Here is a 20,423-nt window from a genome sequence, read left to right as displayed (position 1 = left end):
TAGCACCATGATGTACTGCCATGATGAACTGGTCTAGCACCATGATGGACTGGTCCAGCACCATGATGAACTAGTCTAGCACCGTGATGGACTGGTCCAGCACCATGATGAACTGGTCTAGCACCGTGATGAACTGGTCCAGCACCATGATAAACTGGTCCAGCACCATGATGTACTGCTATGATGAACTGGTCTAGCACCATGATGAACTGGTCTAGCACCTTGATGTACTGGTCTATCACCATGATGTACTGCTTTGATGAACTGGTCTAGCACCATGACGTACTGCCATGATGAACTGGTCTAGCACCATGATGTACTGGTCTATCACCATGATGTACTGCTTTGATGAACTGGTCTAGCACCATGATGTAGCACCATGATGAACTGGTCCAGCGCCATGATGAACTGGTCCAGCGCCATGATGAACTGGTCTAGCACCATGATGTACTGGTCTAGCACCATGATGTACTGCCATGATGAACTGGTCTAGCGCCATGATGAACTGGTCTAGCACCATGATGTACTGCTATGATGAACTGGTCTAGCACCATGATGTACTGCCATGATGTACTGGTCTAGCACCATGATGAACTGGTCTATCACCATGATGTACTGCTATGATGAACTGGTCTAGCACCATGATGTACTGCTATAATGAACTGGTCTAGCATCATGATGTACTGCCATGATGTACTGGTCTAGCACCATGATGGACTGGTCTAGCACCATGATGAACTGGTCTAGCACCTTGATGTACTGGTCTAGCACCATGATGTACTGCCATGATGAACTGGTCTAGCACCATGATGTACTGCCATGATGAACTGGTCTAGCACCATGATGGACTGGTCCAGCACCATGATGAACTAGTCTAGCACCGTGATGGACTGGTCCAGCACCATGATGAACTGGTCTAGCACCGTGATGAACTGGTCCAGCACCATGATAAACTGGTCCAGCACCATGATGGACTGCTATGATGAACTGGTCTAGCACCGTGATGGACTGGTCCAGCACCATGATGAACTGGTCTAGCACCATGATGGACTGGTCCAGCACCATGATAACGTTCATGAGACCACCCCCTCACCGGGGGTCTCCAGGGCTTCTTTCCTCTTCACGTTGGTCTTGGCGTTGATGTCACAGGTGACGTGGTAGAAGGAGAAGAGGAGGTGGTGCTTCTCATGGAGCTGGATGGGAAGCTCCAGCTTCACCTGTAGACACACGGCCAGACGTCAGACAGACAGACAGTCAGACAGACGTCAGACAGACAGACAGACAGACAGACAAGGGCAGGACGTCAGACAGACAGACAGACAGATAGACAGACAGACAAGGGCCAGACAGACGTCATACAGACAGACGGACGTCAGACAGACAGACAACAAGGAACAGACGTCAGTTAAACTGACAGACAGCCTGACAGACAGACATATGCACACATGCGCCATATGCCAGACATACACACACCCACATAGGCCAGATGTCAGACAGACAGATAGACAGATGTCAGAGCTACTGACAGACTGACAGACATTCAGATGGACAGACAGATTGATGGGCAGCCTGTCCTTGCCTCGTCATAGAAGTCGGGGTTTTGGCAGTGATGGAGGACGGTGGAGGAGGCGGAGGTGGTGAAGAGGGGGCCTCCTGGCTTGCCGTAGATGCACTGGAAGAGGAGGACACAAGCAAGATGAAATTGGCTCTCTTGAACATTTACCCTCAGGACACAAAATAATAAAAACTGCTTTAAAAGAGATGGGAATAGAGTGTGCAACAGGCAAGGCAAATCTGCTTTTCATACATCTACAATTGAGATGCAAAATGAGGCATAACTGAGACAGGAACTGAACCTTTAGAGATTTGGCCACTTCCTCATCCGAGCTCCGAAACTCCACGTACACGGCGAGGTTTCGGGCCTGCGAACAAAGAGCGCCCTGTTACACAGAGAAATGGGAGAGCGAGCTCAGAGCCAGCCGGGGCTGACCCAGCAGTCAATCAGGACGGCAGCTGAAACATCACACAGTTCCATTTCTGGAGGGTCCTAGGTGAGAGGGGCTGGGCTTGGTGAAGGCTGGGCGGAGCCTCGCTGCTGGGCTCTGCTGTGGCCTACCTTAGCGAAGCTCTTCTGGCTGTCGTACTTGAGATGTTTGGGGTAGACGTAGATGTGGTTCTTGTACACACGGTACGGCTGGGTGAACTTGGTGGTGTCCTGGACAAACTCCTCCACCTCCACCGTGGGTGGGTGTCGCTCCAGGTCCTCGAAGGGCTTCACCGGCACGTAGGAGGAGGTGACGCAGTCTGGGTGGAGGTGGAGAAGGGTGGAGACTTAGTTTAATAGGAATGGTTGGAGCGAGGAGAGCCAATGGACGGCCAGCAGAGGGTCAGAGAGGAGAGAGGAGGAGAGGGGAGGCGAGGAGGAGAGAGGAGAAGAGGAGGAGAGAGAGGAGGAGAGATAGAGAGCAGGAGAGAGAGAGAGAGAGAGAGAGAGAGAGAGAGAGAGAGAGAGAGAGAGAGAGAGAGAGAGAGAGGAGAAGAGGAGGAGAGAGAGGAGGAGAGAGAGAGGAGAGAGAGAAGGAGAGAGCAGAGAGGAGGAGAGAGGAGAGAGAGGAGGAGAGAGAGGAGGAGAGAGAGGAGAGAGGAGGAGAGAAGTGGAGAGGTGGAGCTTCAACACACTGGGATGCTCCAGAGGAACGTAGTCCACGTTGATGTCCAGGTTCCCTGGGATGGTCTGCAGCTTGCTGGTCTTCTCGGCTCTGCCCGGGCAACAATCACACAATCAGAAACCAGAGGGCAGACATCAAGACGATTTTAACAACAGGAGGAGGAGGAGGAGGGGGCGGGAGGAGGAGGAGGAGGGGGGGGGAGGAGGAGGAGAAGGAGGAGGAGGGGGTCTTACTTCCTGTACTCTGAGACCATCTTGATGAGGTCCTCGGTGGAGATCTTGTTGCTCTCCTGCTTGAAGAGCGGCGAGAAGCGCGACTCCCTGTCCAGTGTCCCCTGATTGTCCTTAAACACAGACCTGTCCCCCCACCCAGATTACATCAGATTAACAGACCTGTCCCCACCCAGATTACATCAGATCAACAGACCTGTCCCCACCCAGATTACATCAGATTAACAGACCTGTGCCCACACCCAAATTACATCAGATTAACAGACCTGTCCCCACCCAGATTACATCAGATTAACAGACCTGTCCCCCCACCCAGATTACTTCAGATTAACAGACCTGTCCCCACCCAGATTACATCAGATTAACAGACCAGTGGCCGCACCCAGATTACATCAGATTAACAGACCTGTCCCCACCCAGATTACTTCAGATTAACAGACCTGTCCCCACCCAGATTACATCAGATTAACAGACCTGTCCTCACCCAGATTACATCAGATTAACAGACCTGTCCCCACCCAGATTACATCAGATTAACAGACCTGTCCCCACCTAGATTATTTCAGATTAACAGACCTGTCCCCACCCAGATTACATCAGATCAACAGACCTGTCCCCACCCAGATTACATCAGATTAACAGACCTGTGCCCGCACCCAAATTACATCAGATTAACAGACCTGTCCCCACCCAGATTACATCAGATTAACAGACCTGTCCCCCCACCCAGATTACTTCAGATTAACAGACCTGTCCCCACCCAGATTAAATCAGATTAACAGACCTGTGCCCGCACCCAGATTACATCAGATTAACAGACCTGTCCCCACCCAGATTACATCAGATTAACATACCTGTCCCCACCCAGATTACATCAGATTAACAGACCTGTCCCCACCCAGATTACATCAGATTTACAGACCTGTCCCCACCCAGGTTACATCAGATTAACAGACCTGTCCTTCACCCAGATTACATCAGATTAACAGACCTGTGCCCGCACCCAGATTACATCAGATTAACAGACCTGTGCCCGCACCCAGATTACATCAGATTAACAGACCTGTCCCCACAGACAGGCAGCATATTAATAACAGTGCATTAAAGGAGAGGTGTATTCATGTTACATCGTATTAATGTCCAACCGTATATTAAAGGAGAGGTGTATTCATGGTACATCGTATTAATGTCCAACAGTGTATTAAAGGAGAGGTGTATTCATGTTACATCATATCAATAACAGTGTATTAAAGGAGAGGTGTATTCATGTTACATCATATTAATAACAGTGTATTAAAGGAGAGGTGTATTCATGTTACATCATATTAATAACAGTGTATTAAAGAAGAGGTGTGTTCCACTGACCTGATGCACCAGGCGAAGGGCATTCGGTACTTCCCAAGTTTACTGCAGAACTGTTTGTTGGACTTCAACATCTTCTGAACGGTCTGAACATGAAAAACAGACACTCCGTTACAATGGGGGAAAAACCCAAAACAGGGAAATCAATCTTACAAAACTGTCAGATCTAATATTATTAGCATAACTAACACTGAAATTTTAAATACAACACATGATTATAGCCTATATCAACCAATAGCCATAAAAAATCATTATGGACACGGTACACTATAAATACAAAAGAGGACAATAAGTAATTAAAAGCGTTTTCTGACCTTACTGGAGTCTGTGTTCTTGATGTACGGCTCAGCGCTACAGGCTATGTTTCCCATAAGCACTTTCTCCACCCGGGCTAAGATCACAATGTCCGTGTGCGGGTTCGTCACCGAGAAAATGGCCTGCAAAGAGCACCATCACAGGACATCAGAACAGGTTCAACACAGCAGGAATCACAGCAGGAATCACAGCAGGAATCACAGCAGGAATCACAGCAGGAATCACAGCCGGAATCACAGCCGGAATCACAGCAGGAATCACAGCAGGAATCACAGCAGGAATCACAGCAGGAATCACAGTGAGCGCAGTGTAGAACCACAGCAGTGTAGAACCACAGCAGTGTAGAACCACAGCAGTGTAGAACCACAGCAGTGTGTGACAGAGAACAACTAAAGGTGTAACTAATGAAGGGTTAGGACAGTATGACCCGCTGCGGTGCCCCGGCCGGCGGGGCTCACCTGAGTGGGGTAGCACAGCCACTGCTCCAGGTCCGGGCTCAGCTCACAGTCCCCTGACCTGCTCTCAGCAGGGGGGGCGGTCTCCGGGCCCCGGGGGGTCACGGGGCTCCCGGTGCCGTTGCTACAGACCCCGCCGCCGCCGGCCCCCGGCCCCAGCATCTGCCGCACCGTCTCGTGGTTCAGGTCCACGTGGAAGTCAGCGGACATCTTGCGGCCCTCGCGCACGTCCAGCAGGGCCAGGGTCACGAAGAACGGCTCGATCTGAGAGTGAGACAGGTCGGTCAGGGAGACGGGTCACAGTGAGACAGGGCAGTCAGGGAGAGGGGTCACAGTGAGACAGGGCAGTCAGGGAGAGGGGTCACAGTGAGACAGGTCGGTCAGGGAGACGGGTCACAGTGAGACAGGTCGGTCAGGGAGACGGGTCACAGTGAGACAGGTCGGTCAGGGAGACGGGTCACAGTGAGACAGGTCGGTCAGGGAGACGGGTCACAGTGAGACAGGTCTGTCAGGGAGACGGGTCACTCACAGTGAGAAGGGTCACAGTGAGACAGGTCCGTCAGGGAGACGGGTCACAGTGAGACAGGTCTGTCAGGGAGACGGGTCACTCAGAGTGAGACAGGTCGGTCAGGGAGACGGGTCACAGTGAGACAAGTCACAGTGAGATGGGTCACAGTGAGACGGGTCACAGTGAGACAGGTCAGTCAGGGAGACGGGTCACAGTGAGACAGGGCAGTCAGGGAGACGGGTCACAGTGAGACAGGTCGGTCAGGGAGACGGGTCACAGTGAGACAGGTCGGTCAGGGAGACGGGTCACAGGGAGACAGGTCGGTCAGGGAGACAGGTCACTCAGTGAGACGGGTCACAGTGAGACAGGTCAGTCAAGGAGACAGGTCACAGTGAGACAGGTCGGTCAGGGAGACGGGTCACAGTGAGACAGGTTGGTCAGGGAGACGGGTCACAGTGAGACAGGTCAGTCAGGGAGACGGGTCACAGTGAGACAGGTCGGTCAGGGAGACGGGTCACTCACAGTGAGACGGGTCAGTCAGGGAGACGGGTCACAGTGAGACAGGTCGGTCAGGGAGACGGGTCACAGTGGGACAGGTCGGTCAGGGAGTCGGGTCACAGTGAGACAGGTCGATCAGGGAGACGGGTCAGTCAGGGAGACGGGTCACTCAGAGTGAGACAGGTCAGTTGCAGTAAGGTCATGCATTAGATTAACTGGAGGTTCCCCGCCCCCCGCCTCACGTTGGTCATGGCCCCGGCCTCGGCCTCGTTGAGGCAGCCCTGCAGCGTGAGGCCGAGGGACCGGCAGCTCAGCATCAGCCTCCGGCCCAGACGCTCCTCCAGAGGGCGCGCTGAGCCCGCCTCCCCCCCCGCTGCCTGGGGGCTCCGCAGGACCTGGGACCACACACACACACACACACACACACACATTTATGTTACAGTCATGGGCCAAACTGAGAAGTATATGAAGACTGACAGACAGACAGACAGACGGGCAGCCAGACAGACAGACAGACAGACAGACAGACGGGCAGCCAGACAGACAGACAGACAGACAGACAGACAGACGGACGGACGGACGGACGGACGGACGGACGGACGGGCAGACGGACGGACGGACGGACGGACAGACAGACAGACAGACAGACAGACAGACAGACAGACAGACAGACAGACAGACAGACAGACAGACAGACAGACAGACAGACAGACAGACAGACAGACAGACAGACAGACAGACAGACAGACAGACAGACAGACAGACAGACAGACAGACAGACAGACAGACGGGCAGGCGGGCAGGCAGACAGACAGACAGACAGACAGACAGACAGACGGACAGACGGACAGACGGACAGACGGACAGACGGACAGACGGACAGGCAGACGGGCAGACAGACAGACAGACAGACAGACAGACAGACAGACAGACAGACAGACAGACAGACAGACAGTACGTACGGGTGTGTCCGTGTCGAGGGAGAACAGGTTGAGCCTCTCCTCCCGGCGGGCCGAGCGGACCGCCTCCTCCGTCTCTGAAATGTACTGCAAGAGGGGGGGGGGTCAGACAGGGCACAGGGGGGGTCAGACAGACAGGGCACGGGGGGGGTCAGGCAGACAGGGCACGGGGGGGGGGTCAGGCAGACAGGGCACGGGGGGGGTCAGGCAGACAGGGCATAGGGGGGGGGGGAGACAGACAGGGCACGGGGGGGGTCAGGCAGACAGGGCACAGGGGGGGGGGAGGGGGGGTTAGTCCGACAGAGGGTGGAGGTTAGTAAGACGGAAAGGGCACAGAAGGGGTCCAGGGAAGGGCCATGAGGGGGAGGGGGGGCAGGGTTAGTGGTCTAGGGGGTGGGGAGGGGGGGACACCCACCTTGGCCAGCTCCGGGTTAATCCCATTTTCAGCCGTCTCCTCGCTCTCAGGCAGGATGCCATTGGACAGAGACATGTCGAAGACATCTGGAGAGGGAGAGAGAGAGAGAGAGAAAGAGAGAGAGAGAAAGAGAGAGAGAGAGACAGAGAGGGAGACAGGGAGGGAGACAGGGAGGGAGACAGGGAGACAGAGAGACAGAGAGACAGAGAGAGAGAGAGAGAGAGAGACAGAGAGAGAGAGAGAGAGAGAGAGAGAGAGACAGAGAGAGAGAGAGATAGAGAGAGAGAGTGAGAGAGAGAGAGAGAGAGACAGAGAGACAGAGAGACAGAGCGAGAGAGCGAGAGAGAGAGAGAAAGAGAGAGAGAAAGAGAGAGAGAAGATAAATAATCAGCGGTCTTCCATCGCTCTCTATGAGGCCTGTGTTCCCCTCCCGGTCTGCAGGGCCGATTGGGGGGGGGGGGGGGGGGTGTAGCCCGGACCGGACAGGGATTGAGGGGCTAATCAAATGAACTTGACCTGAAAGGAAGTATTGATCGTTTCCCCCGAGCAGCGGCGGTAAATCACGGCCCCCCCACAGCCGTTAACACCCGTCCTGTCAGGACCGTCCCGTGGCCAATGAGCTGCTCTACTCCTAGACGGATCATTAGAGTAAGGTCCCCACTGACGGGCCTCCTGCCCTGGCCCTGTGTCCCACCAGGTGTGTGTCACCAGGTGTGTGTCACCAGGTGTGTCCCACCAGGTGTGTCCCACCAGGTGTGTGTCACCAGGTGTGTCCCACCAGGTGTGTGTCACCAGGTGTGTCCCACCAGGTGTGTCCCACCAGGTGTGTGTCACCAGGTGTGTGTCACCAGGTGTGTCCCACCAGGTGTGTCCCACCAGGTGTGTGTCACCAGGTGTGTCCCACCAGGCGTGTCCCACCAGGTGTGCGTCACCAGGTGTGCGTCACCAGGTGTGTCCCACCAGGCGTGTCCCACCAGGTGTCTGTCACCAGGTGTGTGTCACCAGGCGTGTCCCACCAGGTGTGTCCCACCGGGTGTGTGTCACCAGGTGTGTGTCACCAGGTGTGTCCCACCAGGCGTGTGTCACCGGGTGTGTCCCACCAGGCGTGTGTCACCAGGTGTGTCCCACCAGGTGTGTGTCACCAGGTGTGTCCCTCCAGGTGTGTCCCACCAGGTGTGTGTCACAAGGGGTGTGTCACAAGGGGTGTGTCACCAGGTGTGCCACCAGGTGTGTCCCAACAGGTGTGTTTCTGTACTGCAGAAGGCTCCAGCAACACGTTTATTCTTACTCTTTTTACTACAAGCTGCTCAGCTGGGGCTTTCGTCAGTACTGGGGGAGGATGTGTTCTGGCTAAAGCTCGCTACCAACAGAACGTTAATCGAGTCACCGTACGGTTCTGCATTAGACCGGAGCCAGGTAGTCCTCACCTGGCCCGTCCCATAGTCACAGACTGCCCTTTGGTTACCCCATAAACCTCGTCTATGGTCCGCCCCCCCGTCTGGGTCAGTTCACCGCAGGAGGTCCGGGGCCTACCCTGCCGGTGGTCCGTGAGGTCCTGGCTCTTGCGGTCGGGCGTGGGCCCGTCGTGGGGGGTGATCTGCAGGATGCGGGCCAGCGTGCTGATCCAGTCCTCCATATCCTGCTCGCTCTCCGCCGCCAGGACAAAGTACGTCACCTCGTTCATCTTCAGCTCAAAGGCGTGCTTCCTCAGACGGTTGTTCTGGAGGATCAGGAAAAGGAGGAGGAGGAGGAAGAGGAAGAGGAAGAGGAAGAGGAGGAAGAGGAGGAGGAGGAGAGGGAGGAAGAGGAGGAAGAGGAGCAGGAGGAGGAAGAGGAGCAGGAGGAGGAAGAGGAGCAGGAAGAGGAGGAGGAGGAAGAGGATGAGGAAGAGGAGGAGGAGGAAGAAGAGGAAGAGGAGAGGAAGAGGAAGAGGAGGAGGAGGAAGAGAACGAGGAGGAAGAGGAGGAGGAGGAGGAAGAGGAGGAGGAAGAGGAGGAGGAGGAGAAGCAGGGTGGCCGGGAGGAGGAGGAGGAAGAGGAGGAGGAGGAAGAGGAGGAGGAAGAGAACGAGGAGGAAGAGGAGGAGGAGGAGAAGCAGGGTGGCCGGGAGGAGGAGGAGGAGGAGGAGGAGGAGGAGGAGGAGGAGGAGAAGCAGGGGGAGTGGGAGGAGGAGGAGGAAGAGGAGGAGGAGGAGGAGGAGGAGGAGGAGGAGGAGGAGGAGGAGGAGGAGGAGGAGGAGGAGGAGAAGCAGGGGGAGTGGGAGGAGGAGGAGGAGGGATACACATACAGAATCACAGACCGACGGATGGACAATGGAAGACATTATTGCGATGAGGTTTAGCTGAGGTTAGACGTCAGTGTAACAGTGAGATCAGATCACATGACCTGAGGGAACAACAGATGAATGCTGTCATGGCATCTGTCTAAACAATGTTTCACAAAACGTCTTCTGGTCTGTCTGTTATCTTGATCTGTGTTTGTGTGTTTGTATTCAGGCGTGTGTGTTCGTGTGCACGTGCGTGTGTTTGTTGACCCCACCTGCACCACACCAGTGCATGAATCCAGGAAGATGCATCCTTTGGGCTCTTTGGAGATCTTCTCGTCTTTGTAGAAGTTCATGATGTAGGAACTGTCAGTCAGCTGGGTCAGCTGGAAGTAACGCCTCTTGAACGACTGCACAGAAATACACCAGTTTACAATGTGCAGAGTTATACTGGTTTACAATGTGCAGAGTTATACTGGTTTACAATGTGTAGTTATACTGGTTCAGAATGTGTAATGTTGCACTGGTTTGTAGTTTAACTGTTTTAGAATGTGTAGAGTTATACTAGTTTGTAGTTTCACTGGTTTAGAATGTGTAGAGTTACACTGGTTCGTAGTTTCACTGGTTTAGAATGTGTAGAGTTACACTGGTTCGTAGTTTCACTGGTTTAGAATGTGTAGAGTTACACTGGTTCGTAGTTTCACTGGTTTAGAATGTGTAGAGTTACACTGGTTCGTAGTTTCACTGGTTTAGAGTGTGTAGAGTTACACTGGTTCGTAGTTTCACTGGTTTAGAGTGTGTAGAGTTACACTGGTTCGTAGTTTCACTGGTTTAGAGTGTGTAGAGTTACACTGGTTCGTAGTTTCACTGGTTTAGAATGTGTAGAGTTACACTGGTTCGTAGTTTCACTTGTTTAGAATGTGTAGAGTTACACTGGTTCGTAGTTTCACTGGTTTAGAATGTGTAGAGTTACACTGGTTCGTAGTTTCACTGGTTTAGAATGTGTAGAGTTACACTGGTTCGTAGTTTCACTGGTTTAGAGTGTGTAGAGTTACACTGGTTCGTAGTTTCACTGGTTTAGAATGTGTCAGGGCCACATACAGGTTATGCTTCATTGGCAATTCAAACAATGGGAATTAGAGAAGTGAGCACTCTGGTTATTACAGATAAAAGAACGACAGGCTGAAAGCATCAACCGTCTGTTCAGACATTATCCCACAGTAGAGCAGGAGAGAAGAGAAGCCACTCTAGAAGAGGTGAAAGGGGATAGGTGATAGGAAAGAGGTGGTAGGTGAGTGGTGAGAGGTGAAAGGTAAGAGGTAAGAGGTGGTAGGTAGGAGGTGATAGGGGATAGGTAAGAGGTGATAGGAGATAGGTAAGAGGTGGTAGGTAAGAGGTGGTAGGTGATAGATGATAGTTAAGAGGTGACAGATGATAGATCATAGGTAAGAGGTAAGAGGTGAGATGTGACGTGATAGGTAAGAGGTGATAGGGGATAGGTAAGAGGTGGTAGGTAGGAGGTGATAGGGGATAGGTAAGAGGTGATAGGGGATAGGTAAGAGGTGATAGGGGATAGGTAAGAGGTGATAGGGGATAGGTAATAGGTGATAGGGGATAGGTAAGAGGTGATAGGAGATAGGTAAGAGGTGATAGGTAAGAGGTGATAGGGGATAGGTAAGAGGTGATAGGAGATAGGTAAGAGGTGATAGGAGATAGGTAAGAGGTGGTAGGGGATAGGTAAGAGGTGATAGGAGATAGGTAAGAGGTGGTAGGTAAGAGGTGGTAGGTGATAGGTAAGAGGTGATAGGAGATAGGTAAGAGGTGATAGGGGATAGGTAAGAGGTGATAGGAGATAGGTAAGAGGTGATAGGTAAGAGGTGATAGGGGATAGGTAAGAGGTGATAGGTGATAGGTAAGAGGTGGTAGGTAGGAGGTGGTAGGTGATAGGTAAGAGGTGGTAGGTAAGAGGTGATAGGGGATAGGTAAGAGGTGATAGGAGATAGGTAAGAGGTGATAGGAGATAGGTAAGAGGTGGTAGGGGATAGGTAAGAGGTGATAGGAGATAGGTAAGAGGTGGTAGGTAAGAGGTGGTAGGGGATAGGTAAGAGGTGGTAGGGGATAGGTAAGAGGTGATAGGAGATAGGTAAGAGGTGATAGGTGATAGGTAAGAGGTGGTAGGTAAGAGGTGGTAGGGGATAGGTAAGAGGTGATAGGTGATAGGTAAGAGGTGATAGGAGATAGGTAAGAGGTGGTAGGAGATAGGTAAGAGGTGATAGGGGATAGGTAAGAGGTGGTAGGTAAGAGGTGATAGGGGATAGGTAAGAGGTGATAGGAGATAGGTAAGAGGTGATAGGAGATAGGTAAGAGGTGATAGGTGATAGGTAAGAGGTGATAGGAGATAGGTAAGAGGTGGTAGGTAAGAGGTGGTAGGGGATAGGTAAGAGGTGATAGCTGATAGGTAAGAGGTGATAGGTAAGAGGTGATAGGTGATAGGTAAGAGGTGATAGGAGATAGGTAAGAGGTGATAGGTAAGAGGTGATAGGGGATAGGTAAGAGGTGATAGGTAAGAGGTGATAGGTGATAGGTAAGAGGTGATAGGTAAGAGGTGATAGGTGATAGGTAAGAGGTGATAGGAGATAGGTAAGAGGTGATAGGTAAGAGGTGATAGGGGATAGGTAAGAGGTGATAGGTAAGAGGTGATAGGTGATAGGTAAGAGGTGATAGGTAAGAGGTGATAGGTGATAGGTAAGAGGTGATAGGGGATAGGTAAGAGGTGATAGGTAAGAGGTGATAGGTGATAGGTAAGAGGTGATAGGGGATAGGTAAGAGGTGGTAGGTGGTAGGTAAGAGGTGATAGGGGTTAGGTAAGAGGTGGTAGGTGGTAGGTAAGAGGTGATAGGAGATAGGTAAGAGGTGGTAGGGGATAGGTAAGAGGTGATGGGTAAGAGGTGGTAGGTAGGAGGTGGTAGGTGATAGGTAAGAGGTGATAGGTAGGAGGTGGTAGGGGATAGGTAAGAGGTGGTAGGTAAGAGGTGGTAGGTAAGAGGTGATAGGGGATAGGTAAGAGGTGGTAGGGGATAGGTAAGAGGTGGTAGGTGATAGGTAAGAGGTGATAGGAGATAGGTAAGAGGTGATAGGAGATAGGTAAGAGGTGATAGGAGATAGGTAAGAGGTGGTAGGGGATAGGTAAGAGGTGATGGGTAAGAGGTGGTAGGTAGGAGGTGGTAGGTGATAGGTAAGAGGTGGTAGGTAGGAGGTGGTAGGGGATAGGTAAGAGGTGGTAGGTAAGAGGTGGTAGGTAAGAGGTGATAGGAGATAGGTAAGAGGTGGTAGGTGGTAGGTAAGAGGTGATAGGAGATAGGTAAGAGGTGGTAGGTGGTAGGTAAGAGGCCTCAGCCCTGGGGTCTTACCCGGACAGTGATGCTGTTGTTGACCGTGCTGTTGAAGTTTCCTTTGTAGAGCCATCCTGAGCGGAACACGCCGATCCCTCCACCCCCCCCTCCTTTAGAGGACGACAGGGAGGTGGTGTCCTGCGCCAAAGATACACACAGAAGCACCGTCAGGGAGCAGCTAGTGGGAGACGACCAGCGTGGAGCTGAGCTGGGGTTCAACGCTGCTCTTCATTCCATCCAGGTCACTCCGGTATGAAAGCTGTAATGAGCTCTCTTTGGCATTAGCCAATAGAGCAGAGTTATAAAGGACAGCGAGAGCAATCAGAATGTGTGTCTGACTGACAGGTGTCACTCACCTCATCCTTATCAATGTCTTCATGGTCGATCTCAAAGGAATGGGAGGGCAGCTTCTCTGCTTTGTACAGTTTCCTAAAGGATGGACCAATGAGAGAGGCTCCAGTAAGGATGAACCAATGAGAGAGCTTCCAGTAAGGATGGCTCCCATGCAGTTAATAATATTGAGTGTGGTACAAATGCATATTCTTGGCTGTTGTGTGTTTGTGTGTGTGTGTGTGTGTGTGTGTGTGTGTGTGTGTGTGTGTGTGTGTGTGTGTGTGTGTGTGTGTGTGTGTGTGTGTGTGTGTGTGTGTGTGTGTGTAAGTTGGCTGTGTGTATCCGAGTGTCTATGTGCATCTGTATTTGTGTGTGTGTGTGTGTGCGTGTCTATTCTACTGCCAACAATAGGTTGTGGTGGGTCTCTAAAAGGCCGCCACCACCACTGGTTTGACTGGGCGCCGTCTCTGTGTGAGTGGGAGCACTGGGCCCAGGGTCTGTCGCCGACAACGGGCGAAGAACAACACGCTTCACCTGGCGCTGCTCCTACTTCCTGTCGGCCCTTACCTGGGCAACAGGCGATAGTCTCCGGCGTAGTCGTCATACTTGAACTGGACGACGTTGAGCTCAGAGTTGTAGTACTTGCAGGCCTGAGGGGGAGGAAAGGGGGGAGAAGGCTGATTCATTATTCATACAGTGGGCAGAACCAGTTCATACTGCCTTATGGCCGTATTATGGCTTAGACCTTTGGTTCTCAAAGTGCGGCCCGCGGGCCAATGGCGGCCTGCAGAAACATTCCTGGCTGCCCGCAATGACATACAAGAAATATATTTTTTTTGTATTTTTATTATTATATCAATATTAATTTAAACAAAAATAAATAAATATAAAGGGAAAAGTCGACTCTCTCTAGCTTTCAATTAAATCCTGTTACATTTGTTAGTTTTAATTCGACTGTACATTACTTTGAAAGGATTGAACCTCAGTTTCGTGATTTAGACCACTGGGATGTTGACGGCGTTTCCCGCCCAAATAAAATTCCTTTGGCGCCCTCAGTCAAATTCTGGGTTCCTAAATTGGCCCTCAGCTGTAAAAACTTTGACCATAGCAACATGTTTTGCATCTACTGGTCCGAGAGCATATTCACCCTCCTGAACAAAGGAAAGGATGTATAATGAGTGCTTGTTGGATTCTTATTGCAGAAGTCATTCAGTATTGGGCTTGGTCATTCATTACAACTTGATTCCTACCAGTTAGCATGTCAGAAATGACAGTTCAGGCTTGTTATCAAGCATGTTATTAATGTTATACGTCAGGCATCTCCAAACGGGTCCGGGTCCGGACCAAGTGACGGTCCTATCCGGACCCATGACCAATTAAAAATAATAATAAATAAATAAAATATAAAATAAAAAGGTTTTTTTTATTTATTTTTTTACTTCACTATACAAAGCATGATCATGTTAGTGAAATCATTTCTCACTGAAATACAAATTGAAAGGCAGAATAGTCTGTAGTGCAGCATAAAAACAGCAAAAGGCAATGATCTTCACAGAGCGAAGATCATGCACTCTCCGAACTCCCCCCCTCCCTCCGTCTGTCACGGCATGTGCGTAATAGCGTCACTCAGAAAATAGCCAATCACATTTTTTGTTTACCGGAAGAGCGATTTGGAATGAGAAAATGGCTTGCTCGAAAAAATAAGGAAAGTTGACCCCGAAAACAGACATTTTAAAGATGAATGGACTGACCAATACTTGTTCCTTCTCCCGCAAGGCAGTACAAAACCTTTGTCGTGTCTTTTATGTGTTGAAACCGTGGCGCTGATAAAAAGCGGGAATAGTAAGCGGCATTACGAATCCATACACAGATCCTTCGAGGAAAAGCATCCCCAGAAGTCAGAAGTAAGAGCGTGGGAAATATCCCGAGCTGAGAGCTCAGTATGAGAGTTCTACACGTGTCTTCACACACTCATTTACAGGCCAGCAACGTGCAAATGAATGCTCACTTAAGATTGCATGGATTTTGGGGCAACATAAAAAAAAAAATCAGTGACACGACTGTTGTGAATGAGTGCTTGAACGCCGCTGCCGAGACGTTACTTGAAGGTAAACAAAGGGATGAATTGTGTGAAAAAATAAAGCAAATCCCAATGTGAGCTGCAACGACAACTAGGAAATCCGAAATGTTATCAGATGACGCACTGTCACAGCTTCATGCGGATGTTCAGAGTGTCCCATCCTTAGCCAGTGAGTCTTCAGATGTAACGGATAATGCCCAGCTTTTGGTTTATGTGCGATTGTTTCATCAAGACAAGAAAGAGATCTGTGAGGACCTGTTGGGTCTAACACCACTTGAGACACTGTTTTGCTTACTTGAAATGAAGGCCTAATGCTCTTTTTGTGTTTATTTGAAATGTAGGTCTGGTGTACCTGTTTTGCTTACTTGAAATGTAGGCCTAATGCACTTTGTGTTTATTTGAAGTGTAGGCCTAGTGTTCCTCTTCTGCTTACTTCAAATGTAGGCCTTATGCACTATTTATGTTTACTTGAATTGCAGGCCTAATGTACCTCTTTTGTTTACTTGAAATGTTAATACGCGTTACTTTATCTTACTCGTTTTTCATGGTTAAAAGTAAGCTATTTGGAAATTGAAAATAAATACATCTGAGATTATAAGGTAATATGCCGTGTTGATTGTATTTGACAAAAGAAGGCTATTAGGACGTGGTAGGTTCGGACTTTCTTGGAAGGAATTTTTAGTAACTGGACCTTGTTCCATTTTAATTGAAGACCCCTGGTATACGTGCTGAGAGAGCCAGTGAAAACATAATCACAGGCTTTGTAGACACATGTCTGCTTTAGGAAGAGGAACCTGAAACTAGAAGATGAACACGGCCCAAAATAGATGACAAATCAGCCCACACACACACACACACACACACACACACACACACACACACACCGCAACAGACTGACAGTTGAACCCACAGCTGGTGCTTCCCCAGCGCCCTGCTCAGGGGGACCAAACGGGGGGGGGGTTACCTGTCTGACCAGCAGACACTCGGCCAGGCCCTCCGCACCGTCGGGCACCGTGGAGCGCAGGCTGCGCCGCTCCTGGGGGACCGTGGAGACCTGGGGGGTAGAGGGGGGACACACGGCCTTAACTGCAGCCTCCCATGTTGGACAAGTTGTTTTAAGTTTAAATTATTGACGTCTATGTTTAATATTTGGTTGATTAGTTTCTGCATCTCATTTGCTTCAGATGGGTGTGAAGAACAACATATTCAGACCAAAACGTCCTCTTTAAATAAGCATGCACACCCCAATCCTAGTAAATAAAGAACTCTTCATCTAAATGTTGTCGGTCAATCTGAGCTGCGTACTGTGAACGAACATCGCACATTCTAACAGGACCATGATGGAGAGTGTGTAGGATCCATCCGTACAGAAAAGAAACAACCCCATCACTTACCCCAACCCCTCACTACAGTGCGTGTGCTACACAGTTACTCTACGTTGTACGTCCTTGCACATGTAAATAGTACTTAGCATTGTGTAGCGTCTTACCTAGCGGTCCTTGTTGTATACGGGGATGGGTTAACCAAGTGATTGCACCTGGTTCTATGAACGTCCTCACTGTGGTTCTATGAACGTCCTCACTGTGCCGACAGCCATATGGTGATGTTTCTCTTCTTCTGACTAATGTTCTTATTGTAAGTCACTTATTGTGAGTCGCTTTGGGTAAAAGGGTCTGCTACACGCCCTGGAGGTAACTGATGAACGGCAGACAAGGTCTACTAACCCCAACCCTAACCCTAACCCAAGGTCTACTAACCCTAAACCTGGAGGTAACTGATGAACGGCAGACAAGGTCTACTAACCCCAACCCTAACCCTAACCCAAGTTCTACTAACCCCAACCCTAACCCTAACCCAAGGTATACTAACCCTAACCCTGGAGGTAACTGATGAACGGCAAACAAGGTCTACTGCCCTGGCTGATACTCAGCTCCTCCACCTCTACACCACACTGATGGAGCTCCTCCACCTCTACACCAACCTGCTAGGAGCTCCTCCACCTCTACACCACTAGGAGCTCCTCCACCACTAAACCACACTGATGGAGCTCCTCCACCTCTACACCACCCTGCTAGGAGCTCCTCCACCTCTACACCGCTAGGAGCTCCTCCATCTCTACACCACCCTGCTAGGAGCTCCTCCACCTCTACACCACTAGGAGCTCCTCCACCACTAAACCACACTGATGGAGCTCCTCCACCTCTACACCACCCTGCTAGGAGCTCCTCCACCTCTACACCGCTAGGAGCTCCTCCACCTCTACACCACCCTGCTAGGAGTTCCTCCACCTCTACACCGCTAGGAGCTCCTCCACCTCTCCTTAAGGAGGGGCTAGTCCTTAAGGAGGGGCTAGTCCAGGGGGGTCTGAGGGAGCTCCTTAAGGAGAGGCTAGTCCTTAAGGAGGGGCTAGTCCAGGGGGGTCTGAGGGAGCTCCTTAAGGAGGGGCTAGTCCTTAAGGAGGGGCTAGTCCAGGGGGGTCTGAGGGAGCTCCTTAAGGAGAGGCTAGTCCTTAAGGAGGGGCTAGTCCAGGGGGGTCTGAGGGAGCTCCTTAAGGAGGGGCTAGTCCAGGGGGGTCTGAGGGAGCTCCTTAAGGAGGGGCTAGTCCAGGGGGGTCTGAGGGAGCTCCTTAAGGAGGGGCTAGTCCTTAAGGAGGGGCTAGTCCAGGGGGGTCTGAGGGAGCTCCTTAAGGAGGGGCTGGTCCAGAGGGGTCTGAGGGAGCTCCTTAAGGAGGGGCTAGTCCAGAGGGGTCTGAGGGAGCTCCTTAAGGAGGGGCTAGTCCAGGGGGGTCTGAGGGAGCTCCTTAAGGAGGGGCTAGTCCAGGGGGGTCTGAGGGAGCTCCTTAAGGAGGGGCTGGTCCAGAGGGGTCTGAGGGAGCTCCTTAAGGAGAGGCTAGTCCAGAGGGGTCTGAGGGAGCTCCTTAAGGAGGGGCTAGTCCAGGGGGGTCTGAGGGAGCTCCTTAAGGAGGGGCTAGTTCAGGGGGGTCTGAGGGAGCTCCTTAAGGAGGGGCTAGTCCTTAAGGAGGGGCTAGTCCAGGGGGGTCTGAGGGAGCTCCTTAAGGAGGGGCTGGTCCAGAGGGGTCTGAGGGAGCTCCTTAAGGAGGGGCTAGTCCAGGGGGGTCTGAGGGAGCTCCTTAAGGAGGGGCTAGTCCAGGGGGGTCTGAGGGAGCTCCTTAAGGAGAGGCTAGTCCAGAGGGGTCTGAGAGAGCTCCTTAAGGAGGGGCTAGTCCTTAAGGAGGGGCTAGTCCAGGGGGGTCTGAGGGAGCTCCTTAAGGAGGGGCTGGTCCAGAGGGGTCTGAGGGAGCTCCTTAAGGAGGGGCTAGTCCAGGGGGGTCTGAGGGAGCTCCTTAAGGAGGGGCTAGTCCAGGGGGGTCTGAGGGAGCTCCTTAAGGAGAGGCTAGTCCTTAAGGAGGGGCTAGTCCAGGGGGGTCTGAGGGAGCTCCTTAAGGAGAGGCTAGTCCAGAGGGGTCTGAGGGAGCTCCTTAAGGAGGGGCTAGTCCTTAAGGAGGGGCTAGTCCAGGGGGGTCTGAGGGAGCTCCTTAAGGAGGGGCTAGTCCTTAAGGAGGGGCTAGTCCAGGGGGGTCTGAGGGAGCTCCTTAAGGAGGGGCTAGTCCAGGGGGGTCTGAGGGAGCTCCTTCAGGAGGGGCTTGTCCAGAGGGGTCTGAGGGAGCTCCTTAAGGAGGGGCTAGTCCTTAAGGAGGGGCTAGTCCAGAGGGGTCTGAGGGAGCTCCTTAAGGAGAGGCTAGTCCAGAGGGGTCTGAGGGAGCTCCTTAAGGAGAGGCTAGTCCAGGGGGGTCTGAGGGAGCTCCTTAAGGAGGGGCTAGTCCAGAGGGGTCTGAGGGAGCTCCTTAAGGAGGGGCTAGTCCTTAAGGAGGGGCTAGTCCAGAGGGGTCTGAGGGAGCTCCTTAAGGAGAGGCTAGTCCAGAGGGGTCTGAGGGAGCTCCTTAAGGAGGGGCTAGTCCAGGGGGGTCTGAGGGAGCTCCTTAAGGAGGGGCTAGTCCAGGGGGGTCTGAGGGAGCTCCTTAAGGAGGGGCTAGTCCAGGGGGGTCTGAGGGAGCTCCTTCAGGAGGGGCTTGTCCAGAGGGGTCTGAGGGAGCTCCTTAAGGAGGGGCTAGTCCAGAGGGGTCTGAGGGAGCTCCTTAAGGGGGGGCTGGTCCAGGGGGGTCTGAGGGAGCTCCTTAAGGGGGGGCTAGTCCAGAGGGAGCTCCTTAAGGGGGGGCTAGTCCAGAGGGGTCTGAGGGAGCTCCTTAAGGAGGGGCTAGTCCAGGGGGGTCTGAGGGAGCTCCTTAAGGGGGGGCTGGTCCAGGCGTTTTCAAACCAGGAAAGTCCTTAGTTCGGTCTCTTTGGTCCGGACCAAAACCCAATCTTTTTTACTTTTTGGTTTGGTGAGGTTCATTTTCACATTGCAATATTTCGCAACAGTCCGAGAAATTGCCAACGACGCACGTGTGTGCATAGATCGTTCAATCATTGGACGAGACGGTGAGTCGTGGCTCAACATGGAGCGAAGAGAAGACGAAATGTCTTTTGGATATTTGGGCAGAGACCAACATATAAAGTATGTTGGAGAACGCTTAAAAAAATGTTGACGCATTTGATGCATTCAGTACAAGGATGGGGGGCATGCGTTTGAGCTGTCCGAGGAAAGCATAACATCATAAAATCGACGTTGTGCCAAACGCCTCTGATGCTCCAAAAGTAGGCCTACCGCAAATGTTTATAACTGAATGAAACCAATCAGTATAAGCACAACGAGGGCAGCACGCTGAATCATACTGTTTTCTTTGTTTACATTTTTATCTTATGCGTTACCATCTCGGACCATCTCGTCCAATGATTGAACGATCTATGCACACACGTGCGTTGTTGACTAATTCTCGGACCGTTGCAAAAGGAACCACACCAAACCAAAAAATAAACATTGCATTTTGGTCCGGACCAAAGAGATC

The 20,423-nt window shown here is 51.7% G+C and overlaps 1 protein-coding gene across 10 annotated transcripts in view; it reads right to left on the bottom strand.

Moving 5' to 3' along the window:
* dock10 (dedicator of cytokinesis 10) overlaps window positions 1-20,423 on the bottom strand; it is an 84,924-nt gene that overhangs the window by 31,987 nt on the left and 32,514 nt on the right. For all 10 annotated transcript variants that reach the window (XM_030337365.1, XM_030337362.1, XM_030337368.1 and 7 more), the window contains exons 3-20: window positions 16,443-16,532; window positions 13,966-14,048; window positions 13,422-13,494; window positions 13,084-13,203; window positions 9,949-10,083; window positions 8,945-9,131; window positions 7,412-7,497; window positions 7,000-7,083; window positions 6,280-6,432; window positions 5,035-5,295; window positions 4,576-4,698; window positions 4,265-4,347; window positions 2,903-3,025; window positions 2,680-2,759; window positions 2,117-2,304; window positions 1,857-1,922; window positions 1,580-1,672; window positions 1,094-1,217 (exon numbers count right to left, since the gene is read on the bottom strand). In XM_030337365.1, coding sequence (XP_030193225.1) covers window positions 1,094-1,217; window positions 1,580-1,672; window positions 1,857-1,922; window positions 2,117-2,304; window positions 2,680-2,759; window positions 2,903-3,025; window positions 4,265-4,347; window positions 4,576-4,698; window positions 5,035-5,295; window positions 6,280-6,432; window positions 7,000-7,083; window positions 7,412-7,497; window positions 8,945-9,131; window positions 9,949-10,083; window positions 13,084-13,203; window positions 13,422-13,494; window positions 13,966-14,048; window positions 16,443-16,532 — 2,152 coding nt within the window. The remainder of the gene's footprint in view (window positions 1-1,093; window positions 1,218-1,579; window positions 1,673-1,856; window positions 1,923-2,116; window positions 2,305-2,679; window positions 2,760-2,902; window positions 3,026-4,264; window positions 4,348-4,575; window positions 4,699-5,034; window positions 5,296-6,279; window positions 6,433-6,999; window positions 7,084-7,411; window positions 7,498-8,944; window positions 9,132-9,948; window positions 10,084-13,083; window positions 13,204-13,421; window positions 13,495-13,965; window positions 14,049-16,442; window positions 16,533-20,423) is intronic.

This window comes from Gadus morhua, chromosome 16 (assembly GCF_902167405.1).
Source record: "Gadus morhua chromosome 16, gadMor3.0, whole genome shotgun sequence".
NCBI lineage: Eukaryota > Metazoa > Chordata > Actinopteri > Gadiformes > Gadidae > Gadus > Gadus morhua.
Note: the sequence above shows the minus strand (reverse complement) of the source record. Positions and strands in the feature narration are given on the sequence as shown.